General features: G+C 46.0%; 1 protein-coding gene across 2 annotated transcripts in view; it reads left to right on the forward strand.

Moving 5' to 3' along the window:
• LRRK2 (leucine rich repeat kinase 2) overlaps nt 1–16,154 on the forward strand; it is a 2,266,429-nt gene that overhangs the window by 1,907,283 nt on the left and 342,992 nt on the right. For both annotated transcript variants that reach the window (XM_078680082.1, XM_078680090.1), the window contains one exon: nt 8,618–8,811. In XM_078680082.1, the coding sequence (XP_078536208.1) occupies nt 8,618–8,811 (194 nt within the window). The remainder of the gene's footprint in view (nt 1–8,617; nt 8,812–16,154) is intronic.

The following is a 16,154-nucleotide window of genomic DNA, read 5'->3' on the forward strand; positions in this document are numbered from 1 at the left end:
GGCTCTGCCCTGGGCACCTTAGAGGGTTGTCTTTCTTCTATCTAAGCCCTTCTGCAGTTGCCTGACTAGCATTTTCTCTTCAAATCCCTTATTGTACATACGTTCTTGAAAGATATACAATATATTTTTCCTCCTACTCCCTTTATCATGCCTCATTGGGGGCCTTAATCTCGTCCTGATATTCCTTATGTGCACTCCCTTTGAGCATTTGCACAACTATCCTCTTAGGCTTCTTACCATCACAGTGGCATTCCTGTTTACCATAAGATCTGCCCGGAGGGTCAGTGAGCTTCAGGTTTGTCATCCAAGCCTCCATACCTGAACATCTACCCAGACAACCTGGTTCTAGGAACTAGAGGTTCCTTTCCACAGAAAGTCAGCACTCCATTACATGGAGGCCAGTCCATCACTCTGCCTACTTTCCACGCTCCCCTACATTCCTCTAAGGAAGATAAGCGACTTAACTATCTGCACCCAAAAAAAACATTATTGTCCTACCGCGACCACACAAAAGAGTTCCCGGTGGACGACCAACGATTTTTTGGGTCTATTGGTTCGCAGAAGGGAAAAGCTGTGCAGAAGTGGACTGTCAACTGATGGATCATGCTCTGCATTAAAATCTGCCAGGCATTGACCAAGAAGCAGCCCCCTAAAGTCTATGTGCTCATTCCACCAGAGCAAGGCTGTGACCACTGCGTTAGCACACGAAGTCCTGGTTTGTCAGGAGGCAATGTGGGCTTTGTTTCACACGTTCACAAAACACTACTGCCTGGACAGTCTGGTCCATTGGGATGGGCACCTCGCTCGTTTCGTCCTGCAGGACATTTTGGTGTGTAATTGTTATGCAGACTCACCTCTGTGGAGGTATTGCTTGGGTATCTCTTCTAAGGAAAGGAATCTTCAGTTTGAAGTCGCTATCAGATGGACAAGTTACTTACTTTTGGTAACGTCTTATCTGGTAGAGACTCTATCTAGCCGTAAATTCCTTATCGGCCCACCCATCCTCCCTGCTCTGTGACTGGATTTCTAGGGGCAGGATTTTTCTTTTCAGGGTCCTACTTTTTCCACACAAGTGGTCCGTGTTCTTCGTGGCTCCACGCTGCTGGTGTGGAAAGTTCAGAAAAGTAACTCACATCAGTATGCTGGTGTGGCGTCTAAATAGGCACAGCGCACCTCACTTCCGTCACGGATGACACCAACGACACCACTCACCAGCACAGAGGGGTACTGCTCACAGAAATTTTTGGGATCCAGTCTGATGCCTAGGATAATTCAAAGGTAAGCTGTGGCTTAATAGAGCCTCTTCCAGAAAAGGCATTGCCGAAAATAGGTACTTTTCCTTTTAGACACCATAACGAAAAAGATCCAATGGAGGGTTCCAGACATAGAGAACTTACAAGGTATAGTAAATCAAAGTGTTTCACTCTACCGCGAAGAAGCATTGGCAAAGTCAACATATTTACACTTTAAAACGTTTTCAGCCAAAAAGTTGGGCTAGGTGTAATGCAGTCGCTCAAAGTTACTTTAGATGAACAAATACAGTAGGGGGCCAGTAAGACTGATCAGCAAGGTCCTCAGAATCAGTTACCTTCACAGGTGAAGCAGCCTCCAGGCGTTTCCATTATTTAACATGAAGAAAGGTCCTGAGCTTATTTAGACATATGAGTAATTTTTCAATATAGAACACAATAGGGACTATATACTTGACCTGTCCAGCCGGACCAGGATTTTTATTTTTACAATCAAAGACAATGAGTAGAAATACAAATGGGATTACTTATGATGGGGCACAATCCTGTACCCAAGCATTAGAAGAAACAGAGAATAGAAATAAGAGTTTAGAGCAGAAAAATTCACAGGCAAGGAGAAGAGCAATCTGGACACTTTGAAATCAGTGTAAGCAGTGTTCTCCAGAGTGGAACATACAAACAATTACACAATGGTTACATGTATGCCCACTAAATGAAGTCGACGTTTCGATCCTAGTGCTCAATTAAATAAGGATCATCATCAGGACTGTGAAAACAATTGAGTTGCCTGAGAGAATTATAACGCCAGGGAGATTGCCCTTTACGCAATGGTTTGAGGAACAACAACCGATTAGTGACGGAAGCCGTCAGAGCAGGTGGCGGTCTTCGTGGTTAGAAGATGCGCAGTGTGTTCGAGCGATGTCAAGATACACGGCAGTGAGGCGGCGGGAGGCGACGATGCGGTTTTGCCAGCCGATGAAGGGTGTTTGGTCTACGGAGGAAAGGTTGCTTCACATCAACCTTCATGAATTGCGGGCAATACTTTTGGCTCTCAAGGCCTTTCTTCCCTCCCTTAGCGGTCAGTCGATTCAAGTCCTGACGGACAACACTACTGCAATGTGGTCGTATCGGCTCTGCAGAGAGGCTCTGTGACTCTGGTCTGGGGCTCAGGGCCATCAGATTTGTGTTTGCAAATCATCTGGCCGGGGTGCTAAATGTGTGTGCGGACAGTCTCATTCGGTAACACATGCCCAATCAGTAGTGGCGGCTTCATCCGGAGGTGGTCCATCATATATTTAGGATGTGTGGGTTTCCACGGTTGGACTTTTTGCCACTCAGGAAAACGTGCACTGCCTGTCATTCTGCAGTCTTCAGTATCCGATTCAGGGAGCGTTGGGGAGGGCGCATTTCAGTTGGATTGGAGCTCGCAACTCCTTTACGCGTTTCATGCCATACCCTTGATTCCTCAAGTTCTGAGGAAGATTCAGCAAGACCGGGCCCTAGTCATTTTGATTGCTCCGGATTGGCCAAGAAGGGTCTGGTACACAGATCTATTTCCCCTCTCTTTGTACCCTTCGCTCCGTCTCCCTCTCAGTGCAGACCTCCTCTTGCAGTTGCAGGGGCAGGTTCTACACCCCCACCTCCAGAGCTTGCACTTTCATGCCTTGAGATTGAATGGGCAACCTGTGTTCTTTCTCTCTCCCACTGGATGTGGTGGATGTTATTTTATCATCCAGGAGACTCTCCATCAAATCTATTTATTCCTCTAGGTGGTCCAAGTTTGTGAAATTGTGCGGAGAGAGGTCTATTGATCCTTTGAAGGCCCATTTATCTAATGTACTTGGCTTTTCACTTTCCTTGGCTCAGAAAGTTTGTGCTGTGGCTACGGTAAAGGGTTACTTGTTGGCCGTGTCGGCTTTCCTATGTTTGCCGGATCAGCCGCATTTATTTAAGTCCCGCATTGTTACGAGGTTCATTAAGGGCCTCACCAATGGGTTTCCTCCCACTCCCTTCATTATCAGTGGGATTTGAATTTAGTACTTACTTTCCTGATGGGTTCTCCTTTTGAGCCTCTTCATAGTTGCCCGTTGAAGCTTCTTACTTTCAAGATGGATTTTTTTATCATTATTACCTCAGCCAGGAGGGTAAGTGAGCTTCAGGCTCTTAGTTCTAACCTCCCTTTTTAACCATTCATGCAGAAAAGATGGTTCTCAGGACCAGGGCTGCTTTCCTGACTAAGGTGGTCACTCCTTTCCATCTAGGGCAGTCTGTTACCTTACCTATTTTTTATCCTCCCCCTCACCTTTCCAAGGTGGAGGAGAGACTTCAACGCCTGGACCCTAGGAGGACTGCCAGCTTCTAGCTGGACAGAACCAGGGACCTAAGACGTGATGACCAGCTGTTTGTGGGCTATATTGGCAGGATGAAGGGCAAAGCTGTCCACAAACGAACACTCTCCAGGTGGATCATCTTGTGCATCAAGATCTGCTATGCCTTGGCCAAGAAGGAGCCACCTGAAGGTATTAGAGCTCCTTCCACCAGAGCAAAGTCATCTTCTTCTGCTTTGGCTAGAAGTGTTCCTGTTGTGGACATCTGCACGGCGGCAACTTAGGCCTCTCTCCATACCTTTGCGAAGCATAACTGGTTGGATTCGGAGGTTAGGAGGGATGGCCATTTTGCATGATCTGTGCTGCAAGATTTTTTGGTATCTCCAGGTGGACACCCTCCTCCGGGATAGGGACTGCTTGGGGATTCAATTCAAAAGGTGAGGAATCCACAGGCAGATGTATCCATCAGAAGAACAAGTAACGAAAGTAAGTAACTTGTTCTTCAGAGACAATGATTACCAAATAGAGGCAACAAGTATATTTACATGAGTAGGATGTATTATTTTGCTGAGCTTTTCTAGCACACTAAAGTTAATGGGCCCATCCCTGCACACTCACAACAACTGCCAGTTGACTGGGGTGTAGACAGTGCATGTATAAGGGAATGAAGGCTACATCCAAGTAGATGATCATAGGCCAAAATATAGTCCATTCGCTTGAGGACCTTTAATACTGTTTTACATCTTTCCAGCTTTTTAAATGTGAATGATCAGTGTCTGTGTGATTTCATGTAAAAACAGAAGGTGGCTTGTATACGCATCACTCTTTAGTGCCATCTTCGGAATAGGGTCAGAAAGCAGAACCTGAAACGAATGCTCCAGAATCGTCAACAGTCTTCTCAAGTACTGCAATTCCAGAATGATTTCACATGTAGAAGGTCGCTAGTTATTTTCACTATGTTTCAGTGATGAAGTTGTGGGGCAACATAACTGGTGTGAGAACAAAGTACTTCGAAGGCACATTCTTTTCCTGGCTTCCTTGATCAGTAAATAAAAATGATCACTCAAAAACAATGGCTTGATCATACATTTCAGAATATAATTTTCAACCTAGCCATTCACTGTCTCCCTCGAGTCATCTGGCCGATAACATTTCCTAACCTATTACCAGAAATGTCTTTGGGTTTTTGCTATTCACTGGGTGGCTAAGCTGAGTAATTTGACTGTCTTTTTCCATATTAACCCAATATCTCTCCTATTAACTTCAATAACTACTTGAACCCTCCGCATCTCTCTAACTATGTTTGATTTTGCCTCATTTTGATTTTGGGTAATTTGTTTTGCTGTACAGTCTAATTGTAATATTGGTGCTTGTGACGTGAAGCAGCAGTCAGATGGCACATCCCACTTTGTAATGCATATACTAAACTTTAAGGCAACTGTAAGTATGCATTTCTTCAGCAGTTTTTTATCAGAACATTGTCTGGGATAATCTCTGGCAGTGCTTTTTGGTAGTTTTACTTAATGCTAATGAAAAGAAAATGATTATCCCACTCATCCTCCTTGGAGCTTTTGTCATTTTGGGAAGGGCAATCTTTAAATTTAAGGTGGTGTACAACCACCAGCTCTCTGGATCATCTTCGTTCTTCAGGATTTTAGCTTCTCTCTATGTATAGTTTTGTTAAAAAAATACTTGGTGGCAAAAAGGAAGTGTGAGCATCCCATTGACATGTTTTGTATACTTCCATGCAACACCCTAAGTTCTACAGGCATGTCCAGACATGGGTCCCATGCTCATTTCACCACTGGAGGCAAGCTAGACCCAACTGAAGATCCTCAATCAAGGCAAAAGTGGCCTTGGGTTGTTTGATTTCCAATTCAGCCATGGCCTGGCAGTTCCTACTGGAGCTGGGTCAAGACTGATTTGTATATAGCTGTGTTCAAACTGAGATGGCATGGTGTGCAAAATAGTGATGGACGGGGATGTGATCCTGGATATTTACCAGTGGCTGAGATGAATTCAAGCATTGCGCTTATCACATTTTTGTATACTTCAGTGCAACAGGTATGACCAGACTTTGGACTCATACTCAATGTGCCACTGGAACCAAGCTACACCTGACTACAGAGGCCCAATCAGGGCAAAAACGGTCTTGGATTGCTTGTTCTTTGGTTCAGGGAGGACCTGGCCTAGCAGTTTGGGCTGGACTGTTCCTATTGGATCAGAGGCAAGACTGATTTCCATATGGCTGGGTCTAAACTGTGGTAGTATGGTATACAAAATGGCAGTGGACTGGGATGTGTCATAAGTATTTACCAATGACTGAGAAAAATGTAAGCATTTCACCCATCACTTTTTGTATGCTTCAATGAAATGCCCTAGGTGCACCGGATTTGCCCAGATGTGGGTCCCATGAGGACTGTGCCCCTGGAACCAAGCTACACACAACTGAAGAGCCTCAACCAAGACAAAACTGGTCTTGGGTTGCTCTTTCTCTGGTTAAGGGAGGGCTAGGACAGGCAGTTTGGGCTGGAGGGTTCCTTTTGGTTTGGGTCGAGACTGAGGTGGCATGGGGTGCAAAATAATGATGGACTGGCATAGGAGGCTGGCTTAGTATATGGTGCACACCTATTCAAATGATGCACCTTGCACTAATACAGGCAACCCTTATGGTGATTTAAGTTGACTTTGATAAACATAGAAAGCTCTCAAAGAGGTAGCTGTGGAAAGCAGCCTTTGGGCTTATCTTGAAAGAGTGTTAAGGAGCTTGTTTTACCAATTTAATCTGTAGCGTAAGTTAGATGAAGAGAAACCACACAGTGTTTAGCAAAAATAACTCTTTTGATTGCAACACAATATCACTATCACATTGGTTATCTCCTACCCTGAGATATCAACACAATACACAAGAATGCTTCAAAAGCACTCAGGTAAGTAGCACCACAAAATACAGTGATCTCCAGGAGTAGATCAAACCATATACTAAGAAAGTGGAATGCGAACTGCAAAGGAGAACGGGACTTGGACTAGAAGACCCAGAGGAGCTGGGTACACAAGGAACCACCCAAGGTAAGTGTGTTCAGAGTGGAAACACAGCTGCGTGCCCAATGGAAGACAATGGAAAAGTCGTGGTTGCAGTTTTAAAGAAGAAGGACCCTTCCCGGAGGACCCTGAAGAAACCATCTGGAAGACAGAAGGCTGAAGAGTCACTCCACCTGAGGATGTTCCAGGAACCAGGTTATCTGCACCAGGGAAGCCTGGTCCATAGGGGTGAAGTGACGTTGAAACCTGCCGTAGACAACAATGGTAAATTTAGAATAAGATGCCTCTGGAAAAGACTATGAAGGAGTCCGGTGGAATCCAAGGGTGGATTCTGGAATGCACCCTTGCAATCAGAGAGGACAGAGTCTATGCCACCCGGAGGTGACCAGGCGGCACGGAAGCACAATGCCCACCGATGTCGGGAGGTTGTGTGGAGTCGACGGTGACCTTGATGCTGCAGCTGTGAAGGCCAGGCTATGCTGAGGAAGACCAGGAGCTGTGCACGAGCTGCCCACGTCGGATGTCAGTGGCTAAGTGGTCGGTGTCCGGTAGAAGTACCAACAAGCCTTGGTAGCTGCAACTGGTGTGGAAGACGAAAAAGGAGCAGCGTTGGGACCAGAAAGGTCAAGGGATTTACCAACAGCTGGAGAGTCAGAGCATGCCGTGACCAAGCAGGGGAGCCCACTAAAGCAAGAGAAGACCCTTAAGAGGACCCACAGCCCCAAGGCACAGAAGTCGCAAGAGGACCTCAAGCAGCTCACCAAAGATGTAGGCCCACAGTGCGGAGGATGCAGTGAGGATGCTGATCTTGGAGGGAAGAGGAGCTGGATGCTGGGGCTTTTGCAGTCTGAAGATCTCTGGCATGCAGAGCCAACAAGCCATGGCAAAAGCAAGTTGATGGTGTCCACAGGGGTTTGGTCCTAGCGGTTCCCACATGGGATACTGGCTTCAGAATTGCAGAATGGACAGGTCAAGCCTCGAGGGAGTTACAGAACCACCACCTGTGTTGCTGAGCCTCGTGAAGTCGATAGGATGATAGGAGCAGCAGACCGGTCAGCTTTATTGCAGTGCCTGCAGATGCAGGGGAGTGACTCCTTCACTCCAAGGGAGATTTCTTAGGGTGTCTGCCCACTGGGCTGTTGAAGAACCTGGATGAAGCATAGACACAGACAACGGAGAAGACTTGAAGAACAGCGAGACCAAGAGATGCAGGATACTTCCTTGATGCAGTCTCGGTTCAAGTAGAAGTCCAACCAAGTCCAAGTGTCCAGACCATTGAAGAGCAAGGTAGTTTCAGGGTTGAGTCTTTTCCCACGACAAATCTAAGGACCCAACCACAGGTAAGCCCTTAAGTACCCTGAGGAAAGGGTTGGAACAACTTGGGGGTCCCTGCTAGAGGAGGGTCTGGACAGAGGGAAGGATACTCCCATGTCCTTTGTCCAGTTTCGCACTAGAGCAGGTACCAAGAGTTCTTGAACTGGCTCAAACTGGAGTATGCAAAGAGGGCACCAAATGTGCCCTTCAAAGCAGTCTGGTGGTGATGGCAAGCGATCCCAGCCCAATACTCTAAGTCTTGTCTGGGAGGTGTGACAGGAAACCTATTGTTCTACCTTCCCCTGCTCAAGCTTGGCTCAGCAGCAGGAGAGCGGAATCCTGTCTGTGGTCGCCACCAGCTCTAGCTTGCTTGCGGACCCTGGAAGGCTGTTACCAGGAGTACAGGGGGCCTGGAGAATCGGCTCCGGGTTTGTAGGGGTGTCCTGCTCAAGCAATGTTAATAGCCTGTCTACCACAGCAAGATATAGCCGAGCAGAAACTGTTGATCACCAGCTGTAGTGAGTTTCCTCGTCCCTGGTGAGAAAGGTAGGTAAGAGGTCTTTTCTTTCACTAGAATTCTCCTTTAAATTAGAATTCTTTTTATATGTCAATATGATATGAGAATGAACAATCTAGTCAATCATATTTAGATCTTATACAATGACCTTCTTTCTTTTTTTGCAGGACATTGCAGATAGTAGGATCCTGTGTCTTGCCATTGTATATCTTCCAAGTGAAAAAGAGCACTGGATATTAGCAGGGACACAGTCAGGTTCTCTCGTAGCTTTGGATACAGAACATATTGAATCCAAACACCTTCTTCAGAAGATGCCAGATTCTGTCACTTGTTTGTATTGCAAGACCTTTTCAAACCAGAGGTATGTTTACAGTTTAGAAAAGAAAGGTTGTATATTTTACTCAGTGCACCATAGCAGACAATCAACCAGTCGCTTAAGTGTTCCTCAGACTATTTTACTTGTCTGCATCACATTGCATGCAATATGGCGACACTGGAGGTGTACAAATGCTGGATTATATATAACATTCCTGGTATGACTTATAGAAAATTGAATACCAACTTTTCTAATGGGTACTCGGTGCCAGCAACCTTCCCAGGCATCATACTGGGTAAAGAAAAGATTTCTATTCCAGTAACAATTTCCCAGCCCCATCTGTACACTTTGGTCAGGGATCTGGGAGCCTCATTTGATTCAGGTGTTTTAACTCTCACATTCGTGATGCTAGTTGGCTAGATTTTCAACCTTGTAGAAGCAAGATCTGGAGCTACTGAGTTCTAACCTTTATTTTTTTTTTACAGTTTTTCATGTTTGCTTTGTTTTAAAATGTCTCCTTCAAAATTGCCAAGCTCAAGCATTGTGTGAAATGGTTCAGACTGATGTTTGGGGTATTTTGGCAAAACATGTGACACATTCTCTTATAAATCTATTTATGGTCTCTCTGAAGGAAGGCATTTTGGTGACTTGTTCAAAATTGAATAGCCTTAAAGACATTCTCCAGAAAATGCCTCAAGAAATGATTTAAACAGCAAGTGGTCCCGGACTTATTTCGAAAAACGCACAGGTAAAGGATATTTTTGAATATGATATACTTTGGTGCTCAAATATTCAGCACATGGTAGTTAATACATAATGGAAAACTTCATAAGTAGGCACCAAGGAAAAAAGGAAAGAGAAACACCCACTGTTTTTAGTAGAAATCTTTGTTTTTATATATTTTTTCAAAAATGCAAATGGAAGGTAAAAACATTATCATATGTATTCAGAATGGAAGGATGTTCAAGGAAAAAAGGGATGCAAAGAACAAGTGCTCATGTGTGAAGTAAAATGAAGGTGATTTCAGAGTAAAGGATATTCGATGTAAAATCGGTTCCAACAATTTGAAATCAACACTGGTTATTAGTACAACATACAACAGTGTGAGTAGGCCTGTCCGCAATGCAATTTTTTCTTTATTCATTGTACATCTTTCAGTAAGCATAGCAATGTATAGTCTGGTAATAGGGCAAGGTGATATGGTGTAGTACAGGGCCAGGGTTGGGGGTATGGGTCGAGATTTCAACCCTGCTTATTGCGTATAGGGCAACTTTAAACCTCCGCTTGCGGGTCTTCTTCAGGACAGGGGGAATGTATGAGGCAACCTAGTACTGTTGCCCAATGTTGGCAAACCAGATCACAGCTCCCAACAATGGGTAGTCCTCGTGGAAATGCGGAGTGTGAGAATCCATCAAGTCAAAAAAATCAATAAGGTACCTGTCAGGGTATCCAAAACCCAAGGCAAGTTCAGCATAAATAAATCCGCAATCTTCAATTATGTGTTCATAAGTTTGTGGAATTAATCCACCAAGGAATCTCACAAACTGGTGTCAGCTCACAGAATGAGAAGCAATCCTAACCCATCAGTGTCCGTAGGGGTTCTCAAGAAACATGACAAGCACAAGAGATCCCATATAATCACAGTGAGAGATAAAGAGGAACAGGTGGGACACCGTACATCATCCAATAGTTCCATATCCAAACACAAAGGTATGGGGCGCAGTGACAATATGTATCTTCACTTTCCTCCTTGTGAGAGACAAGAGAAATTAAAAAAGTGTTACAGAGAGCAGTCACATTTTCTGAACCATTAACATGTCTCCAGTGCATAAATCCAAAGTAGGTAAACTTCCTACCATCTGCAGTTTTTGAGAGTAAATCCAAGGTTTTGATGAGGCTATGTTAGTTATTTTTAATGCACCTACAACTTGACCTTCTGGAACCCTTATGAGGTCTTTGGGTACCATTGGCTATGATCGAAGCAGTGGTGGTGGAGGTTGCTGCATTCCTTTTTCAACCATGTCAGGGACCTTAATGCCTAACAATGAGAAATGATCAGCAGATTAATGGCAGTACATTGAGGTTAAGGTGATCAAAATGTTTGCTAACCTGTATCTTTAACCGGTTTGAGAATCCATTTGTATCTGAATTTAATCATCTTGGTTGTTCCGAAGCCAGCTTTCAACATGGATGATGATGTCAATAGGGTAAACAATTTTGTGGTACCTAATCATACTAATACTGGACTGTCAACAAAAAAAAGCTGTGAAGGCTATAGCTATTCTGTTCTGTAGAGCGTAGTCTAAAGCGAGTTTACTTATGGACTTGTTTACAGGTAGTACTCCCATGTTCTATGGGATTCGGTTGTCCAGGTGCTGCCCATGGTTCCCGATGAGGCCCAGGCCATACTTTCCCAGGCTGTTGCAGACGAGAGAGATACAGCTAAGTTCATGATTAGATGTGGACTAGATACCAATGATTCACTGGGCAGAGTGGCTTCCTAGATGGTGGCCTTATGGCGCCACGCCTGGCTGAGAACAATTGGCTTTTCAGGGGATATCCAAGCATCACTTATGGACATACCCATTGATGGCTCCCATCTCTTCGGAGACCAGGCGGAGTCAGCACTGGAGAGTTTGAGAACAGCAGGGCTGTGGCCAGGTCCTTGGGCTTTTCCATGGCCTCTCACCATCCCCAATCCACCTTTCACTCCTTTAGTAGCCACAGAATGGGCTTGCAGCCGTGCAATACCCTTCCAGCCACCATGGCATTAAAGCTTCCCAGCATCTGTGTGGCTGAGGATGTGGTACCCACAGACCCCGTGGGTTGGGCAACCAGTAGTCGGTGGCCTTCATCCCATCCTAGGCCTGAGCCCTTTAAATTTCTTCCTCAAGAAGGAGAAGTTCAAAACGCTCCCACTCTCTGAAGTCATGTCTACGCTGGACCTGGGGGACTGGATGGTAACGTTGGACTTGCATGAAGAATATTTCCACATTCCCATCCTGCCTGCCCACAGGTGTTACCTGCAGTGTATGCTGGGCCACAAGCACTTTCAGTTTGTCGTACTCCCTATTGCCCTTACTAGCTCTCCTTGAATGTTTACCAAGGTGATGGCAGTGGTTGCTGCTCATCAGCGGAGATCAGGGGTGCCAGTCTTCCCCTATCGCAATGACTGGCTGTTTAAGGCAGGCTCGCCCCAGGCTATCATCTCCACCTCCAGACTGTGATGGACCGCCTGCATTTGCTGAGGGTCACTATGAATGTGTGGAAGTCACACCTGACTCCTTCTCAGAAGCTCCCTTTCATCTGAGCTGTTCTCGGCATGGTGCAGTTTCCGGCCTATCCTCCCGAATGGTGAATCCAGAATATGTGGATTATGATACCAATGTTTCATCCTCTCTCTTGGATTTGAGTGAGACTGACTCTGAAGCTGCTGGGCTTCATGACTTTCTGCATCCTGCTTGTGACATATGCCCACAGCCATATGCAGGCTCTGCAGTGGAACCTTAAGGTCCAGTGTGCACAGCATCAGAGGAATCTCTCCAACATGGTCCAGATCTCAGAGGGAACTACAAAAAATTTGCAGTGGTGATTAACGAACCACAACTGGGTCAGCGGTAGGCCCCCTCTCCCTTCCCCAACCAGATATGACAGTGGTGACATCTTCATCCCTTCTAGGATAGGGCAGACATCTGGGATAGGTGGAGATAGGAGGCCTCCAGTCTCCGGCTGAATCCAGACTCTACATCAACTTTCTGAAGATCCAGGCAATTCGGCTGGCATTGAAAACCTTTCTACCATCCATCAAGAGAAGGCTAATTCAGGTTTCGATAGACAACGCAACCACCAAGTGGTGTCTGCAGCAAACATGATATGGTGGGATCATGGACCCTTTTGTTACACGGTTCTTACGAATGAAGTAGGGCTGTGTATCTGGACAACACAAACATCAGAATATGCCAACTCGGTTCACACATATCATCAGGAATTGTTGACCTTATTACTAGCTAGCTAACAGTGCACCATCCGAACCCCTAAACTTACCAGGGTACCAGATGGTATCAGCAACTTCGAACATAACCACTCTTTAGTCCCCAAGGAAATTGTGGAAACAGATCTAACGTTTCTTTGTTTACTTTTGCATGTCCAAGGTAAACACAAGAAAGATACAAATTGGTTTTTCAAACATTTATTAGAATATAGAAAGAGTGTGCTGCAATTATTAGGCAGAAGAAGCAAAGCATTGTAACCAGCATTACAAGAATGGTGAAAAAAGTTAAACAGTTCAACCGTTAAAAAATTGCCTTGTGATTTTATGATTATACTAATATACTCCTATTTAACACTACCTATACTATCAAGAGCATAGTAGGAGTACTCTCTGCCAGATCCCTTGGGATAGCCTAAACCTCCATACCCGAGTGCGATGTATCAGGAAGCCAGCCTATGTAGAACAGGTTATCGTCCTTTGCAGGATTGGGGTCAGAGTCAGCAGGACTGTATCTAAGCCACATTGTGTTGCATTCCAGGACATTCACAGCAGAAGTGCTCCTCTGCCTCATTTAATAGAGAGGCTGTTATTATAATACAAGCACTGTTCCATAGCATAGCTAATGTGATGGTTTGTCTGGAGTCTTAGAGGTGTCTCCAGCCGGACAACCAAATACAAGGGCATCACGTTCCATGTGCGTAGCCTTGGACAGTGTGTTCGAGCAACATGATAACAATGCTTACTAAGAAATAAACTGTATGCAGAATAGGTTCTCAGCACGTTATCGTGTAAGTGTAAAATATATAAAAAGTCACCATTAGAAAAAGATATCAAGCTAAAACATGAAGCTAAAATGGAGACTTAGGGCCCTGTTACGCCCTATCCCGGTACAAAAGGGGGTGGTGATGGACGGAGCATCTGAACCAATCTAACACTCACACCCAGTCAAAAGATCTGGGTTTAATCCATCACCGTTCTTTAGCCCACTCTGTCACCTCAGTTCAGACGTATGCAAATTAGTCTGACCCTGTGCCTCATGGGAAACAGTCCAGCCCGAACTGCCAAGCCATGCCTTCCCTGGACCGGAAACAAGCTTCCTAGGACCGGTTTCTGGCATTTCAGCAGTCTTCAGCCAAAAGATCTGGGTTTAATCCAGCACCGTTCTTTAGTCCACTCTGTCACCTCAGTTCAGACATATGCAAATCAGTCTGACCCTGTGCCTCATGGGAAACAGTCCAGCCCGAACTGCCAAGCCATGCCTTCCCTGGACCGGAAACAAGCTTCCTAGGACAGGTTTCTGGCATTTCAGCCGTCTTTAGCCAGGCTTGCTTTTAATCCGGTGGCAAAGTGAGCAAGGGACTCACATCTGAGCATACCCTGCCAATTTATGGCGAACAAAGCGGTACAAAAGGGGGTGGTGATGGACGGAGCATTTGAACCAATCAAACACTCACATCCAGTCAAAAGATCTGGGTTTAATCCATCACCGTTCTTTAGCCCACTCTGCCACCCCAGTTCAGACATGGCTATATGCAAATCAGTCTGACCCTGTGCCTCATGGGAACAGTCCAGCCCGAACTGCCAAGCCATGCCTTCCCTGGACCGGAAACAAGCTTACTAGGAGCGGTTTCTGTTACGCCCCATATCACTTTATCAAGAGGCTTTGCATCTCTGGACATGGCTGGAATGTCAGGGCATATCCCTGGTGGTTCAGCACGTGGCGGGTTCTCTAAACTCCCGAGTAGACAAACTCAGCCAAAGGTGTCTAGTGGATTACAAGTGGTGTCTCCATTTGGAGGTGTTGCTAGGTCTCTTTCAACAGTGGGGAGAGCATTTGTTAAATTTGTTCACCACCACTGAGAACATGCAATGTCAGCAGTGCGGTGTGCTGATGTATCCAAAGAGGCTCTCGCTCAGAGACTTTTTTCAACTCAAGTGGAGCTCATGCCTTTCCACCCATACCACTCCTCCCCAGAGTTCTCAAGAAGATCAGGAATGACCTTGCCCATCCTTGTGGCTCTGGGCTAGGCTCGGGGAGTTTGGTATCCCAAGCTGTTGAACATGACCATTTGTCCTCCGATCCTGCTGCCTCTTTGGGAGGATCTTCTGTTGCAGCAGTAGGGGAGAGTTCTCCATTTGAACCTGTCAACGCTCTGCTTTCTTGCATGGAAATTGAGCACCAACAGTTGCCAGCTTTCGGCCTTCCGCCCGAAATCGGCAATGTTATCTTGGCAGGCCCCAGGCGGCACTATTTTTGGGGCGGCGGCCACGGGGCACGGGTGGCCATTGGAAGCGGCCTTTATAATTTATTTGGGGACACTCACTGACACTATTGTCAGTCATTACAGTAGTGTCAGTGTCCCCAAATAAATTATAAAGGCTGCCGCAACGGGTCACCGGTGCCGCGCGCGCGACCCCGTTTGAAGTGCAAGTGCACCGCCACCTGCTGCTTGCAACTGAACTGCTGCCTGCAGCGTGCAGCGCACGCACGCCACCACCACCTAGCATAGGCCTGTGACGTCACACAAACTTCTGCAAGGTTGACTGCGCGCGGCCGGGCGGATGCGTCCGGGTTCAGAGTTTACATGAAATCTTCCAGGCATGCCTGGGCACAGCTGCGCTCGGTGGTTTTAGCATCGTGGCGGCATGGAAGTGACTTGGCCTCACGTGACTGCAACATTGTATCCATTTGCCGAGGTGCGAGCAGAGGCGGGCTGGCAAACTAAACCCGAAACATAACTGCCGCCTGCTTGCCAACTAATGACTTAAACCCTGCCTCTGCAAATGGGCGCCAGTGCCTCCCCTCATCGTGATCCCCGTGATTGGAACGGCTGCCGGAGACCCGTTGCGGCCGTGGCTGAGAGTCACTGACATTCTCAGGCCTCATCATCCTTCTTGAGCTGCAGCGGCATGCATGATCCCAGGCCGCACCTGACCTTCCTTGCCTGTTTGTTTTATGACAAAGGCAACATTTCAATTCATGACGAATGCTGGATGGCCACGAGACTTGAATAGAGTTAATAAAGGATACAAACCATCTGGAGACCTGCTTTGGCTGGTGGTTAAATCTGCAGCGAGCGGAAGAGCTACGCAGTCACTATCCTCACTGAGCATGCGCCTGTATTTCAACCCTAAGGTACCCTTTTCCTGCTTATAGGCACCTGAAAGTACATGTTTTGATTTTGTACTAGCTGTGTGCATATTTTAAAAAGGTAACCACTTTTTTAGCACTGTAAAACGTTTTAGAATAAAATGTAAAAAACCTAGAGCTTGATGCTCATTGTGTGCACGTAGAAGTGGCCAATATAATGTTCAAGCTATCAGCGGTCACATGAATTCAACCTCCACACCGACACATTTTATTTTCCTCTCCACACCTTGGACAGGCTGCAATGAG

This window comes from Lissotriton helveticus, chromosome 1_1, assembly GCF_964261635.1.
Source record: "Lissotriton helveticus chromosome 1_1, aLisHel1.1, whole genome shotgun sequence".
In the NCBI taxonomy this organism is placed as follows: Eukaryota; Metazoa; Chordata; class Amphibia; order Caudata; family Salamandridae; genus Lissotriton; species Lissotriton helveticus.